This window comes from Ceratotherium simum, chromosome 39, assembly GCF_057802395.1.
Source record: "Ceratotherium simum simum isolate JZ-2026a chromosome 39, ASM5780239v1, whole genome shotgun sequence".
Taxonomy (NCBI): Eukaryota; Metazoa; Chordata; class Mammalia; order Perissodactyla; family Rhinocerotidae; genus Ceratotherium; species Ceratotherium simum.
Window position 1 is genome coordinate 4,149,402 of NC_141938.1, and position 16,874 is coordinate 4,166,275.

At 43.8% G+C, this 16,874-nt stretch overlaps 1 protein-coding gene across 7 annotated transcripts in view; it reads left to right on the forward strand.

Annotated features, from left to right (window-relative positions):
- The first annotated feature begins 1,630 nt into the window (after positions 1-1,630).
- LOC106800191 (uncharacterized) overlaps positions 1,631-16,874 on the forward strand; it is a 40,327-nt gene continuing 25,083 nt past the window's right edge. For 2 of the 7 annotated variants that reach the window (XM_087426000.1, XM_087426002.1), the window contains exon 1: positions 1,631-2,198. In XM_087426000.1, coding sequence (XP_087282126.1) covers positions 2,196-2,198 — 3 coding nt within the window. In that variant the 5' untranslated portion in view covers positions 1,631-2,195. Of the gene's footprint in view, positions 2,199-2,223; positions 3,323-15,640; positions 15,679-16,204; positions 16,450-16,874 lie in introns of those variants that run through there. The other 5 variants (XM_087425996.1, XM_087425998.1, XM_087425999.1 and 2 more) reach the window with 5 other exon arrangements.

A 16,874-nucleotide genomic window follows, 5' to 3' on the forward strand; every position in this document is an offset into this window, starting at 1 on the left:
GTACTTCTGGTGGGAATGCAAAATCATGACACCATTGTGGAAAACAGTACAGCACTTTTTCAAATATTATAGTAAGTGTTACCATATGATCCAGCAATTCAATTTCTGAGTATATACCCAAAATATTCAAAATATGGAGTCAAACAGATATATGTACATCTGTGTTCATAGGAGCGTTAATCACAGTAGCCAAAAAGTGGAAGCAACCCAAGCGTTCATCAATGGGTGAATGGATAAACAAAATGTGGTACACACACAGAACAGAATAATATTAAGCTTTAAAAAGACATGAAATTCTGACACATGCTACCACATGGGTGAACCTTGAGGACATTATGCTAAATCAAAGAAGCCAGTCAAAAAAAGGACAAAAACTGTGTGATTCCAATGATATGAGGTATCTAGAGTAGTCAAATTCATAGTGACAACAGGATAGTGGTTTTCAGGGCGTGGGGGGCAACGGCAATTGGGCACTGTTGTTTAATATATAGAGAGTTGCAGTTTTGCAAGATGACAGAGTTGTGGAGATTGGTTTACAATGTCAATGTACTTCACACTACTGTACTATTCACTTGAATATGGATAAGATGCAACTTTTATGGAATAAATATAGAAGGTAATCAAAAGATACTTCGTGTTGTAAAGTAAATAAGTAATGGGGATGTAGTGTACAGCATCGTGACTATAATTATTAATACTGAGTTGTATATTTAAAATTTGCTAAGAGAGTAGATCTTGAAAGTTCTCAGCACAAGAAAAAAAATTATAACTCTGTGTAGCGATGGATGTTAACTAGACTTATTGTGGTACACCTGAAATGAATATAATGTTGCTTTTCAATTATATCCCAATTTAAAAAATGAATGAAGACCACATATTGTACAACTTCATTCATATGTCAACAAATACGGAAATTTATAGACACAGAAAATAAATCAGCAGTTGTCTACAGCTGGTGCTTGGAGGAGCTAGGTGGGAAGACAGGGCAGTGATAGGTTAAGGGTATAGGCATTTCTTTTTGGTGATGGAAATATTCTGAAATTGACTGCGGTGATAATTGCACAGTATCTGAATATACTGAAGACCAGTCAGTTGCAGACATAGTGGGCTCTATTGTATTGTATGTGTACTGTTTCTCAAAAAAAAAAAACCTGTTCAAATAAGTGGATAAATGCGTTAAGACTTTTGCAATGCAAAAGAGTCTTGCATTCCAATCTCTTAAGCATGTGAATACTTTCCAGATACATCCCACATTCACATAACCTTTTCTTGTTTTATTGTTCTCAGTCCAAATAGGAATTGAATTACTTTAGGCATATTTTAGAGTTTTACATTTCAAAGTTCTCTCAGGATACATTCAAAAAATGATCTAAAATAAATTTCATTCCAGGGTGAAATGTACACCTGAGAATTGAATGAACTCATCTCATACCTTGTGGTTAGACTGAGAAGAGTCGTTGCGCCCAGCTGGGGCTGCGGGTTCCAACTTCCCACCTAGAGCTAAGGGCTTGGGAGGCCATAGGATTTTTTAAAGTACAGTTTGACTGGAGGTGGGGAAGCGCTGGGTGGAAGATCAGAGACTAAAGTGGAGACAGGCCGGCTCCGTGGCTTAGCGGTTAAGTGCGCGCGCTCTGATGCTGGCGGCCCGGGTTCGGATCCCGGGCGCGCCCCGAGGCACCACTTCTCCGTCCAACGCGAGGCCGAGTCCCACGTACAGCAACTAGAAGGATGTGAACCTGTGACATACAACTATCTACTGTGGCTTTGGGGGGAAAAAAAATGAATAAATAAAATCTTTAAAGTGGAGACAGACTCATTATTACATACGGTGAGGTGATATTATGTGTGCTTGCAAAGAAGGGTCACAGGTCCCCGAGTGGCCTCGTAGCATTGCATTTCAATGGAAAAGTCCCCGGAGAGGACAATTTCCAGCTTTGGAGTGGCTCAGACCTGTAATCTCCATCCCGCTGTCACTCAGGACCGAAGGCCTTTCGAACTGTCCAATAAGGGTCGGCTCCGGGGCAGGTGGGTGGGGCGACACTCCGCCCCCATCCCGACTTCCTGCTCGCGCCACAGTCCTTCCGGTCACCGGCCGCTGCTCTAAGAGGCCCCGCGTTGCTCTACCGCCGACTCTGTCGTGGCTGTGACCTGTGCGGGATCGTAGGAAGGACGCGGGGGACCCAGGAGACTTAGAAATGGTGAGAGTTCTAGCCGGGGGTTCGGAGACACGGTTTGGGGCAGGAGGGGCTGGTTGGAAGTGGCTGGAACAGCTGTGGCGGGACCCGGGCTCCCCACAGTCACTCCGGAGTCTGCGGACCCGAGTCCGCGGGGGCGCCGCCCGGACCTCAGTCCCCTCCGGCCGCAGCGTGGGGGCCGGGCCGGCAGCCGGGACCCCGGGCGTCCTGTGGTCACTGCGCGCGGCGACTTGGGCCCCGGAGCCTCTCTGGGCAGCTCTGCGCCCGCAGCCCCGCGTGTCCCCAGATGGTGCGGTGACCACGGGGAGGGTCATCGGGGACAATCGTGACTCGGTCTCCGGGGTTCCTGCGTGGGAGGAGCTGTGGTCTTTGGGCTCCCCAGTGCCTCCTTTCTTCTCAGAGGGGACTCATTTTCTTCTGAGTTTTCTGAATGTTTGGGAATCAGAATCTCAAATCCACGACCCTGCCCCCACCCCCAGCTCTCCCTAGGACTGGCAATAAATCCCTAAATTTCGAAATCCCTCCTCGCGTTCCCAGACAGCAACTTCCCGTCGCCAGTTCACAGCATCGTAATCAATTACGAACACATCCAGTAGTTTAATTGCTTATCGTTTTTCCATAGTCAATGGGTGGCCCTTTTAAAAGGATTTATTTCCTGTTTGTGGATGTTTGGCATGAGAAAAAAGTAGCAAATAACTACCAGAAATACTGTTACTCCACAAAGGGCACAATCTGCTTCCTGGGAGACAAAAGCCAATCGTCAAGAGGCAAGGTGGGGGAAAAGAAAGGGCAGTTTATTACAGCTTGCTAGTAAGGGGGAAGATGGCGGACTAATGTCTCAAAGAACCATCTTAAGGGGGCACAAAATTCTACAGCACTTATATAGGCTGGTGGGTTATAGGGGAGGAGGTTAGGAATGTTGACCCTCAGGTGTTACAGACTGGGAGTCGCCACACCAGATCTTTCAGTTTTCACTGATGATGGCTATCAGCATAGACTCTCTCTTGGGGGGTGTCTTCACATTCCTGAGGAACTCAAAAGAACAAAGTCATCATTTTATTGCAGCTGGGAGGTATGTGCACAAGCAGAGGTCGTAAAATCTACAGAGCAGTTAGATCTCCTGGAGGGTGAGTATCCAGCTGGGTTAGTTAGTCAGAGGTCATTCAAAGTTACATTAGGGTTTATTTTCTACAGTGGCTTCCCTCATGTCAACCTTGTCTTGAGCCGGTAGCAATACCTTGTATGAAATATTTCTGCTTCTCCTGCCAGGATGTGTCCTGGACACACATTCAATTGTAAATCCTTTGATTGGAGGTTCCTCTTGGCAGACTTTTCCAGGTGATCTGCTGGGTCAGCACTGCCCCTCCCTGAGTTTGTCGTCCTTAAAAGATATATTCACTTTATTTTAGTCTCAGTTTTTCAGTGAGTAAAAATGTATTTAATCAATACAGCTTGAAAGACAAAATGTTTCCAAAGAGGGAAGAAATAGGTGAATTTCAGAGAAAAAATAAAAACATTCCAGTAGGTGATTTAAAAATTATTTTTATTTTTTCACCCCCGACCATGTTACTAATATTCTGAGGTCTGTGCTTTTTATTTTGAGTGAGTTCAAATGGATTTCCAGGGCTTAGACTGGCAGACCTTAAGGGCTCAAGTATGATTAATAGTTTATAATGCGATTTCTTGTCATGTAAATAATTAATATCTTTTTTTCTGGAATGCAGTACATACCTGTGGGGTTTCTTGTTGAGCCAGCAAAATGCCATACAATTGTCTTCCCTCATTTCCACATAAAGACTGGTTTGAGTGTTTTAGCTGGATTATTCAAACATTGCATTTGTGTTGTCGGGGGAAGAGGGAGAATCTCCCTCTGCCCTTTTCCTTAAGGTTCTTATGGCTGGCCAAATAATTAACAAGACAGGTTAGCAGGAGAAAATAATATCAAGTTTAATAACATGTATACATGGGAGAAAGCAGGGACACTGCGTTTCTCAACACAATAGCAAAAATTCTCGTCTTAAATACGATGTCCAACCAAAGACAATGAGGATGTTGGGGGTGGGGGTGTCAGCTACAGGAGATCATCACTAAAGCACTGTAAACAAGAGTAAGGTTTATTATGCAGCCCCAAGGCCCCACCTTCCACATTGATAAGTCTCTAGAAATGAGCTCATCCCCCCTCTTCCCAATACAGAGAGGGAGATACCTTTACAAATGGAGACTTCCCTTGTAAATGATTGTCTGGCAACTCTGGCAGGGCCATCCAAAGAATGTGGCCAGAGAGACAGAACTTCCAATAAGATGGGCTTGTTGGTGCCTTTTCTATTGTAACCTCTATCCTACATTATCTTTATAGCAGTCATGATAATAACTCCTTCCTGAAACAGATCTTTTGTTTTAAATTTTTTAGGCAGTTTGGGAGGGGAAACTCAAATATTTTTCCTGAGTTCTCTGAGTCCTTACTGTCTTCAGCTCGAAATAATCCGCATACCAGAGTGGTGCTTCCTGGGGTAGCTTGCCCTGAGCACCATCAGTTCCCTCCTCTGAAACTTCCCTAGAAGTTTCACATATTAAAAGCTGAGCTGGTGACTGTGGAGAGAGAAATCGTGTTAGTATCTGAGTGATAAGAAGTCTGCAAAGAGAGAAAAGAACGTAGATTAGAATGAGGATGAACAAGCAGAAAAGAACAAATCAGAGCACATTTCCCCACACTCCATTAAACCAGTCCCCCAATCCTGGAAATAAGTCAGTCTAATAAAATGTGTGAGCTTCGTTTATCTGATGAAAAATGTCAATCTTTTCTTTTAATAGATTTAAGTTAGATATTATTTGACTTGTTTGATTCACATAAAAGCAACATTTTTCTCTAATGATTGTGCATGTTCCTCTTTGCTGGGCAGTGAGTATATCTAGAGCACGTCGATTTTGGAGCACCACAGATGTTAGTTAGGCTGTTAATCTCTGACTGGAGTATGTTTAAGGTTTGCATGGTGGTGTTGAACTCTTGTTCTATTACCATAGAGAGATTTAAGATTGTCTTTTCTTTTTTCTTTTTTTTTTTTTTTAAAGATTTTTTATTTATTTATTTTTCCCCCAAAGCCCCAGCAGATAGTTGTCTGTCATAGCTGCACATCCTTCTAGTTGCCGTATGTGGGACGCGGCCCCAGCATGGCCAGAGGAGCGGTGCCTCAGTGCGCACCCGGGATCCGAACCCGGGCCGCCGGCAGCACAGTGCGCGCACTTAACCGCCAAGCCACGGGGCCGGCCCTAAGATTGTCTTTTCTAACTCATAATCTCTAAAGCTGGGGAATAGGACTCTCAAGGCTGAAAAGAACTTGGAGTTGTGATATACAAGTGGATTTTCCACAATTTCTCGACTGGCACGTTTATGTGGCACAATCTTATGAACAAACGAACCCAAGTTTGTAATTTGGCTGGCATTTAAGGTGGAGTGTTTGGTGACAGAAGGAGCCAGGTATCTTTTTTTAAAGATTTTATTTATTCAGTTTTTTTCCCCCCAAAGCCCCAGTAGATAGTTGTATGTCATAGGTTCACATCCTTCTAGTTGCTGTACGTGGGACTCGGCCTTGCGTTGGACGGAGAAGTGGTGCCTCGGGGCGCTCCCGGGATCCGAACCCGGGCCGCCAGCATCAGAGCGCGCGCACTTAACCGCTAAGCCACGGAGCCGGCCCTGAGCCAGGTATCTAAGTCCGCATCGTCCTGACCAATTAGGTGGGAATCCTTTGTATAATTTGTTGCTGCATAAAATGAAAAGACCAGTGTAGTTTAAAGACAAGGTTAGAATTGAGTCTGTAGTTCCCAGGATCTGGACTATTTCATGATCTGTGCCACTTGCACTGTTATTACCTAAACATCTCTATTTCCCATGAGCTCTTGTCAGTCTGCGAGAACAGAACAGATTGTGGAATAGCTGGTACAGGAGGCCTGCAGTCTGATTTTGGCAGCTATAAAGCCTGGTCTTGTCACCTGACCAGGTGAGTCCAGATTTTTGATCCACCCATATATAGTCTGTGGCATTGGGCAGCCTAACCATGCGGATAGCTGCGATACCCCAAGTTGCACATGAGTGGCTCGTAGGCCATCCAGAGCAATTGGTGATTTGGCAAATGTTTGTGCCAGAGGGAGTAGTGATAGGGTCACTTACAGTTCCCTTGAGAGTTCTGAAGATGCCACCTGCGGAATCAAACCACAGAGTTTGACTGCAATATTGTCTCAGTATGTCACCCAGGAAAGGTCCAATGCCATGTTTATTTTTAATGTAGAGGGAAAAACTTTCACTTATTGTTTGTACTTGGGCAAGGGACAGTCCTTGACCTTTTAAGTAGTCTTTCTGGGGCCCAAGTGACTCACCAGGAGACGAAGCAGAGTGAAGTTTCCCTTGTTGCGGATACCATACTCTGTTATTCATCCATTTTCCATACTTAGTCCACCAGGTGTTCATATCAGCAGGAACAAAGACTAGTTCAGGTTCTTTTGCACTATCTAGCTGTTGACATAACCAACAGTCAGATTGATTAGTTAGCGTGGCTAGGGCTTGGTAAACTGGCATAAGGGGGTGTTTGGTCTGTGCCCGACTTGTTGAAAAGGAGAGGGTTAGTAAAAGCAAGACACAGATTGGAAAAGAGCCCATAGCGGAGACTTAGAGAGGGAAGAGGAACAGATAGAGACCAGCATTCTCCAGTCAGCTTTCTAATAAATGATTAAAAATATATATATATATTTACTAATAGTTTGTGTGTGTGAGTGTGTATATATATAGGGAGTTTTAAAGCAAGGGGAAGGAAATGGGTCAAAGTAGGTTTTCTTGATCCGTGATCTTGGGAAAAGCTGTCTACTTCGTGATGTCGGCTGCTTCTGGGGCCTGGGTTTTGGCCCTCGAAATCTTTAGTTTAAGGTCACCTGTGGGGATTATCTCTCAGTTGTCTTGAGAGCGATGTTCTGGGTCTATTTTGGCGTGGCTCGCATGGATCCAGGAAGATTTTTCCTTTATTTTGATGGCAGTGCAGGTCGTCAGTAAGACTTTATAAGGTCTTTCGCAGCGAGGTGACAGTGTGTGTTTTTTTCTAAAGACCTTGATGTACACCCGGTCTCCTGGTCGAAAGGGATGGCAAGGCTTGTCAGAAGGTGGTGGCCATGCCTCTTCTACCTGTTGACGATATGCTTCAAGTATACTAGTTAATTTTTGTATATAACAAGTCATAGTATCAAATTGTTCACTTAAGTTCCCATAATATTCATTTAATCCAGGAATTGAAGGTTTAGAGACTCCAGTAGGCATCGGACGTCTAAAAATTATTTCAAAAGGAGTCAGTCTATGCCTTCTATTTGGAGTATTTTGAATCTTTATAAGGGCCAAGGGCAGAGTTTCTGGCCATTTAAGTCCAGTTTTTTGACAGACTTTTCTTAGAGTTCTTTTTATGTCTAGATTTTTACGTTCCACTTGCCCTGATGACTGAGGGTGATATAGGGTATGAAATTTTAATGAATACCCCAGAATTTTTGCAAGCAAGTGGTTTATCTCTGCTGTAAAATGAGTTCCTTGGTCTGATTCAATCTATAAAGGAATGCCAAAGCAAGGAATAACTTCGGTTATTAATTTCTTTACCACTGTTGTGGCATCTGCATGTCTGGTCGGATAGCATTCAGTCCATCTACTAAACATGCAGACGATAACCCAACAGTGAGAGTAACCTAAAGCTGAAGGCAAGTCTATAAAATCTATTTGGAGTGCCGCAAAAGGCAGCGTGGGCCTGGGAGGACTTCCTGGATCACACCGATTTCTCCCAGAGACTTGGTAAGATTTGCAAGTTGTGCACTGGGAGGGGATTTGGTCAGAAATTTTATGGATGCCAGGGCAAAACCAATTGTCTTTTAGTTCCTTAACTATCTCCTGTTTGTATATATGTCCCATTTGGTGGGAGATAAGTGTAAGTCAAAAAGTCAAAAGAAAAGGAGCTACTGGAAGTCTATGTGGTCCAATGTATAATCCATCTGATAATTGTTTGGCACCCTTTTGTATCTAATTGTCTTTTTCAGATTGTGGGGCATTTGCCTAATAGTTAATAACATCAGTCAGGGATAAAGGCAGGTTTAAGAATTGGGTGGGAAACGGATAAGGGGGTATATAGTGAGCTGCATGTTTAGCAGCTCTGTCAGCCCTGTCATTCCCTAAAGATATGACATCAGTCTCCTTAGTATGGGCTGAACAATGACCAATGGCAATATTTGAAAGAAGGTGAATAGCTTGTAATAAGGCTGCAATTAAGTATCTATTAGCAATAGGAGTTCTTGCAGAAGTTAAGAATCCACGGGATTTCCAAATTGTGCCAACAGCATGGCAGACTCCAAAAGCAGATTTGGAGTCTGTGTAAATAGTGGCAGTTTTTCCTTTTGCTAATGTGCAGGCCCTAGTAAGAGCCATGAGTTCAGCAGCTTGGGCTGATCTTATGGTGGGCAAAGAATAAGCTTCAAGAGTTTCATGTGGGGAAACTATGGCATAACCAGTTATTATGCTTCCCCGGGAATTTCGTTTACAGGAGCCGTCACAAAACAGAAGTAAGTCTGGATTGTCTAAAGGGATGTCTGAAAGATCTTCTCGTGGCTTCGAGACCATTTCTATAGTTGTAAGGCAATCATGTGGAATGGAGTGGGGCTCTCCATCATCAGGAAGGGGCAGTAAAGTAGCTGGATTTAAAGTGTTGCAACGATGTAAGATGATGGAAGGGTTAGTTAAAAGAGCCTGCTCATAGGTGGTCTGTCGCCGTGTAGAGAGGTGTTCTGTCTTATGAACTTGTAAAATAGCTGACACAGAATGTGGGACATAGAGGTGAATGGGAGAGCCTAATGTAAGAGTACTGGCCTTATCAATCAGGGTGGCAGCTGCAGCCACCGCACGTAAGCATGGGGGCATGCCTGATGCCACAGGGTCTAGTTGGCATGAGAAATAATGTTATAGGACGTATTTGAGAGGCAAAAGATTGCCCTAGAATGCCTGCAGCAATTCTATTATTTTTATGACAGTATAGATGAAAAGGCTTGTCAAAATTAGGTAAGCCAAGAGCCGGAGGCATGGACAAAGCTATTTTTAAGGCCTCAAAGGAGTTTAATGCCTCTGAGGGCCAGGAAATAGGCTCTGGGACGATATCTGGGAGAAGAGAATACAGAGGTTTAGCGAGGGCTGCAAAATTAGGAATCCATTGGCGGCAGTAACCAGCAGCTCTTAGAAATTTACGTAGCTGTTCCTTTGTTTTGGGGAGAGGGATGGATAAAATTGACTCAAGGCGTTTGGGGGTTAGCTTTTGAATGCCTTGAGATATCTCATGCCCTAAGTAGGTAACAGTCATTTGCACCCACTGAAGTTTAGACCTGGAGGCTTTATGGCCTCGTTCAGCTAGGGCTTTCAGGAGAATGAGAGAATCTGTAAGAGCCCCCTGCTTAGTTGGATTACAGAGTAAAAGGTCATCAACATATTGAACAAGAATGGAGCCTTGAGTAAAGACTATAGAATCCAAGTCAGCTTTAAGGACCTGGGAAAATATTGAGGGGGACTCACAATATCCCTGAGGTATTCGAGTCCATGTTAATTGTCTCCCTTTAAATGTAAATGTGAAAAGAAATTGTGAGTCAGGGTGTAATGGGATTGAAAAGAAAGCTGAGCAGAGGTCAACTACTGTAAACCAGGCTGCATCAGCAGGTATTGAGGTCAGGATGACAGCTGGATTAGGGACCACAGGATGTCGAGGAATTACAAAAGAGTTTATGGCTCTGAGGTCTTGTACAAATCTATAGATTTGGTTCCCGTCTGAGTCAAATTTGCCTTCTTTTTTTACTGGCGAGATTGGAGTGTTACAGGGCGAGGAAGTAAAAACTAGTACACCCTGTTGTAAAAGGGAGTCTATTGTGGGTTCAATTCCTTGCTCAGCATCTCTGGAGAGCGGGTATTGGGCTACTGATGAAAACGGTTTATTTTTTTTCCAAGTAGCGTGTACGGGCTCAGCACTAAGCAACAATCTTACCTCATTTGCATGTGTAGCCCAAAGACTGGTTGGGACATTTTTTAAAGACTCATCTTCTTCAGAAGGATTTAAATCAGGACAAGTTTCTATCATGGAAAGTAGGAGACTTGGGGCTTGGTCAGAAGGCAAGGAGATAAAAACACCTTTTTCATTACAATTTATAGTGGCATTAAATTTATATAATAAATCTCGGCCAAAGAGGTTTGCTGGTGAACAGTCAGAAACTAAAAAAGCATGATGAGTGTTAAGGGGGCCTAAAGATATTGGAGTGTGTTTAGATATGGGCAGTGAAATAGGCTGTCCAGAGACTCCAACAGCTTGAATAGAATCAGAGGTAACAGGTAGAGATGCATCTTTTGAACGGATAGTAGAGAATGTCGCACCAGTGTCAATTAAGAAATCCAGTTCCCGATCCTCTATTTTAAGCTTAACTGTAGGCTCAGGGGTGTGACTGAGGATTGGCTGACCCCATCATTTGAGGGAGAAATGTCCCTCAGGTGGAGAAAAATGAGCCTTTTGGGGGTGCTGGGGCCAAGCGGGAACATTTTTTAAACTTTCCCTTCTCTTAAGAGCGGGACATGCCCTTTTCCAATGCCCTGGTTTCTTGTAATACCTACAATTGTCCGAAGGCAAATAGGGAGACCTCTGAGTGGGCTTTAGTTTATTTTCAGGGTTGAATTTTTGCTTTTCAAAAGATTCAATTTGCAAAGCAAGAAGAGTTGTCTTTAATTCTTTTTTTTTTTTTGCTTTCTTGCTGACAATTTTTAAAGAATTGTGTAGCGGCCTCCATTATTACACTTAATGGTTGCCCTGCCCAACCAACCACACTGTTTTGAATTTGTTTTTTTATATCAGGAAGAAAATTTCCAACTAAAGCAGAAATTAGGAGATTCCTATGCTCTGGGGCTTCCGGATTCAATGCAGTGTGTCTTTGGAAAGTCTGAATAAACTGTTCAACAGAAGCTTTAGGATGTTCCCCCTTGTTCTGAGTGTATAATTCAATTTTTGACCAATTAACTTTAGGAGGAAACGCCTCTAGAATAGCTCCTATTAAACCTTTTTTTTTTTTTTTTTTAAAGATTTTATTTATTTTATTTTTCCCCCCAAAGCCCCAGTGGATAGTTGTATGTCGTAGCTGCACATCCTTCTAGTTGCTGTATGCGGGACTCGGCCTCAGGATGAGCGGAGAAGTGGTGCCTCGATGCGCACCCGGGATCCGAACCCGGGCCACCAGCATCGCAGCGCGCGCACTTAACCACCAAGCCACAGGGCCGGCCCATCCTATTAAACCTTGAATATCAGCTTCTAGCTGTGCCACTTCCTGGTCATCTGCAGGAGGGCCTGGGAGAGGGTCTGGCCATCTATTTCCTCTATGAGGGGGGTTTTCTCCAGGGGCCCATCTGGCCTGTCTGATAACTACAGTGTAGTCATGGGCTGGAAGAATGCCCCTTAGCAGCCAGTCAAGGTCTCGGTGGGTGGGGCTATGAATAGCCACTAATCTTTTTAATTCTTCTCTAAATTTAGTAGGGTCTTCTGACAATGGAGGCAGGAGAGTTTTATAATTTAATAGATCAGCTGCTGTCCAGGGGACATGAATTCTCTGCAGCGGAGGTCCAGGATACATCCGCAATGGACACTGCATAGGAATGTCTGAAGCTGACAGAGCCTGATTACAGAGCCCTGGAAAGTAGGAGGAGTTGTAAGACACAGCAAAACGAACCTTCCTGCCCTTCCTGGGTGTTTCTACTAAATTTACTTCTTGGTTTTCAGCATTTACACAAGTAACCTGTATGCCCCTTGCTTGGAGGTCAGGCCTAAGTGCCCCCTGTAAGTCTTCAACAGTGAGAGAAGTTAAAACAGGCAGCGGAATGCCCTTCGGAGAAGTTGGAGTCCTGGGACTTAAGGGAACTGGGTGAGGAGGTGGCTGAGGAGCTAAGTCTTGAGGTGGAGGATTTGGGCCAGGGGCCCAGAGATCCAAAAGATCTTCTGGGGAGTCAGGGACAGGGAGTTGGGGATATAAGGGAGTGTAGGAGGGAGGAGAAAGGGAATTTTCAGTAAATTTGACTTTCAATCTTTGTTCTAACTCCGACTTTTGTTCTTTCACTTTATTAAGAGATTCCCTAAGGCTAGCCGTTATACTTTTCTGGGTTTTCTTTTCAATTTGATCTTCCCATAAATACCAATAAGGCAGCTGCTTGGGATGAGAGCTCTCTAAAATATTTTTCAAATATAGAAGTTTTTCCAATTCAAAGGATCCATTATCTGGCCATTGACGAGTAGGATCTTTATTTGTATATTTATTCTAATAGTGACTCAATCCAATAAGCCTTTTTAAGGAAAGACCCCGGAGGTAACTTTCCACGCTTAGAATAAATTTTTACCATGGACACGAGAGGCGTCCCTGGTGAGGGCGCAGATGATGTAGCCCCCATGATCCACAGAATTTACTCCCAAAGATATTCAGAGAAAGTAAAGACCTTCATTGCACAGGCGGTAAGGATGGTGTAGTGAAAACGGTGTCTCTGGTCTCCCACAATAGTGTGGGACGCCTCCAGTCACAGAGCCGCTAATCTGTGACACCGGGCAGGCGATACTGGAATGGGATTTTTCCAGCACTAACAAGCAAAGAAGGTTAAGACGACAAAAGCCCTTATGGACTGGGCCCTTTATGACAAACTCCCCTGAGAGCTTGGCACAGCCAAGCTCAAAGAGCTTGTCCTTGGCACAGCCAAGGACAAAGAGACAGTTCGGAACCCCAGTCTACTCGACTGGCCACCAAGGTGCACCCCGGTAAATGCACCTTCCGTATGGTGGAGACCAAGGAGAATATTCTCACTGGTCACAAAGCCAAGTTTTCTCAGGACACAGAACAAGACAGAAGGAAAAACCTCATCCGGTTTTTTTTTTTTTTTTTTTTAGGGCAAGTTATCTTAGGAAGTACCACTCTGGTATGTGGATTATTTTGAGTTGAAGACAATAAGGACTTAGAGAACTTAGGAAAAATATTTGAGTTTTTTTTCTTAAATTGTCTAAAAAATTTAAAACAAAAGATCTGTTTTAGGAAGGAGTTATTATTATGATTGTTATAAGATAATGTAGGATAGAGGTTATAATAGAAAAGGTACTAACAAGTCCATCTTATTGGAAGTTTTGTTTTTTTTTGGCCACATTTTTTGGATGGCCCTGTGAGGAGTTGTCAGACAATTATTTATAAGGGAAGTCTCTATTTGTAAAGGTATTTTTTTTTTTGTATTGGGAAGAGGGGGGATGAGTTTATTTTTAGAGACTTATTAATGTGGAAGGTGAGGCCTTGGGGCTGTATAATGAATTTTATTTTTGTTTATAGTGTTTTAGTGATGATTTTTTGTAGTTGACACCCCTACCCCCAACATCTTTATTGTCTTTGGTTGGACATGGTATTTAAGACGAGAATTTTTGTTATTGTGTTGAGAAATGTAGTGTCTTTTTTTTATGTATATATGTTATTAAACTTGGTATTATTTTTTTTTGTTAACTTGTCTGGTTAATTATTTGGCCAGTCATAAGAACCTTAAGGAAAAGGGCAGAGGGAGATTCTCCCTCTTCCCCCGACAGTGTCATTTAAGATGTCAATGGTGGTCCAAAAAACTCCAGTGGGGGTGTTACCGCACCAGGTCCCTTTTTGCCCGGCGCCCAGAAAGCCAATCACCTAGAGGACGAGATTGCAGAGAGAGAGGGTTTAATCACAAGGCAGCCAAGTGAAGAAAATGGGAGAACAAATCTAAAATCCGCCTCCCTGAACATAGAGACTCAGGGCTATTTATGGGGAAGGGGGCAAGGTGGTCTGAAATGATTGGAGGTGAGGAGAGATGAGGTAATTGATGATCTGCGCAAACGTAGTCAGGCTTCATGTCTGTTCCTAGAACACATCTTCACAGAATGGCGGCATTAGCATGCCCTGAGGGTGGAGTTCCAACCTCTTGCCGTCAAAAGGGCCCAGTTGATGGATTGGTAGTTTCAATCTAGTCTGAAGTGGACAAAAAGTTCAGTTCCTGAAAAAAAATAGCTCGAACACCCATTACCATGGTAACCCAGGCTCCAGGGAGATGTCACCTATAGGAACCTAGTGGGAGTCAGATAGCATATTGCACAAACAGCACAGTTAATAAGCTTATCATGCAGGTTTAAGTCCCCGCCCTTATCATGCAGGTTTAAGTCCCCGCCCTTATCATGCAGGTTTAAGTCCCCGCCCTTATCATGCAGGTTTAAGTCCCCGCCCTTATCATGCAGGTTTAAGTCCCCGCCCTTATCATGCAGGTTTAAGTCCCCGCCCTTATCATGCAGGTTTAAGTCCCCGCCCTTATCATGCAGGTTTAAGTCCCCGCCCTTATCATGCAGGTTTAAGTCCCCGCCCTTATCATGCAGGTTTAAGTCCCCGCCCTTATCATGCAGGTTTAAGTCCCCGCCCTTATCATGCAGGTTTAAGTCCCCGCCTTGCATTCTGATGTTTCTAGGTAAGGCCATCCCCACTTCTTCCTGGTGCAGGGAAGATACCTTTACAAATGGAGATTTTCTTTACAAATGTAAATGTCTCATAAAGGGTAACTAGAACTAAGAATGGGCTTAGCACGACCCACCCAGGTACCAGGAGATATCTATAGTAATGGCCTTTTCTGGGGGCAGGCCTCCCATCCCAAACTCTTTTGGTCAGTTAGTGGGGGTGGGGGTCAAAATGTCATGCAGGCGGAGACATACTTTGAGTTCGCAAATTCCAATCCCCCATAGTTACCAGCTGTTGAATCATCAATGGCCGTTTGCCGGTTTCAGGGGCAGAGGCCTGAGGGTAGTGAATCTAAGCTAAGGTCCCCTTGGTCTTCCTGGGGAGCCTCCTCCTGCAGGTGTCCTGCCTGCTCACACCCCCCAAGGAAGGAGCCTTTATACTGAGAGGAGCTGCAGAGCCCTGGAAAGCTGGGGGTGCAGGTGCCCATGGAGGTGGGAGGCAGGCACCGATTCCATTTCTGAGGTTGTAGCTGTGGTTTCCTTGGAACTACTGCTAGATTTGGAGTTTTGCATCCACAGTGTAGGTTCACTCAGAGTTATTTGTTTACATTGAGAAAGTCTATGAAAGTCAGTTCTGTGTCTCTTCTTGTCATGAGAAATCTGAGGATTTACTCACAACAGCTTTCCTATATATCATGCAGCAGTGTTAGCTATAGTTGCCATGTTGTCCATTACATCCCTAGTATTTATTTATCTTATAACTGAAAGTTTGTACCTTCTGACCAACTTCTTCCAGTTGCTCCTCTTCCCCCCCCCCCACCTCTGGTAACCAGAAGTCTCATTTGTTCTGAGTTTTTTTTTATTTTTTAGATTCCACATGTAAGTGAGATAATAAAGTATTTGTCTTTCTCTATCTGACATTTCACATAGCAAAATATTTTCAAGTTTCATCCATGTTTTCACAAATGGTAAGATTTCCTTGTTTTTTATGCCTGAATAATACTCCATTGTATGTACGTGAACGTGTGTGTGTGTGTGTGTGTGTATTGTGGGAGATCAAGATTTGGCCACCCTGAAATATATCTCTTTACCTTGATTGTTTTCTCTGAGGGACATTTGACCTCCCCCACTAACTGCCTAAAGAATTTGACATGGTGGCTCCTTCCTGGAACAGATCTTCTATCATGATGGCTGTAAAGATAATGTAGGATAGAGGTTACAATAGGAAAGGCACCAAGCCCCTTTTATCAAAAACTCTGTCTCTCCCTGACCACATTATCTATAGATGACCCTGAAAAGAATTGTCCTCCTGCCCTCTGAAGTCCCAGGCCACTACCCGCCCCCAACACGCTCCTCGCCTTTAGCCGTAATACTTAAGCAAGCAGCTTAGACAGAGGGACGAGTTGCTAATTTCTGAGTTTCTCCCATGTATACATGTTATTAAACTTGGTATTATTTTCTCCTGCTAACCTGTCTTGTTAATTATTTGGCCAGCCAGAAGAACCTTAAAGAAAAGGGCAGAGGAAGATTCTCCCTCTTCCCCCGACAGTTTTGGCGTAGTCGCCAGGATCCACACTGGCTGGCAAGTTGCCTTCTCTGGCTGGAAGACCTGCCTTCTCCCTGGACTACTGCAGATGATGAGATACGGGAACGCCTGACAAAAGCCGGCAAAAAGGTAAGACTTCTTACCATGTCAGCCTCCCGGAATCTCTGTCTGCGGAGTCTGGCGGAAGGAAATGGTGAGAATTTTTCTCTTTCTAAATTTATTTATTTTATTTTTTTTTAAGATTTTATTTATTTATTTTTTCCCCCCCGAAGCCACAGTAGATAGTTGTATGTCATAGCTGCACATCCTTCTAGTTGCTGTATGTGGGACACAGCCTCAGCATGGCCGGAGAAGCTGTGCGTCGGTGTGCGCCTGGGATCCGAACCCGGGCCGCCAGCAGCCACGGGGCTGGCCCTCTCTTTCTAAATTTAGATTGGCAGGAGAAAATATTTGGGAAACTAGTTTCTTGTGCTTTTAGTGACTCTTGGTTTAAATTTGGTAGAGTACTCTTGGTTTTGATCTTGATCCCTTTTCCTCCCAGAGTAGTCTCTGTCTTGTTCTGTGTGCTGAGAACTTGGCTTTGTGACCAGTGAGAATATTCTCCTTGGTCTCCACCAT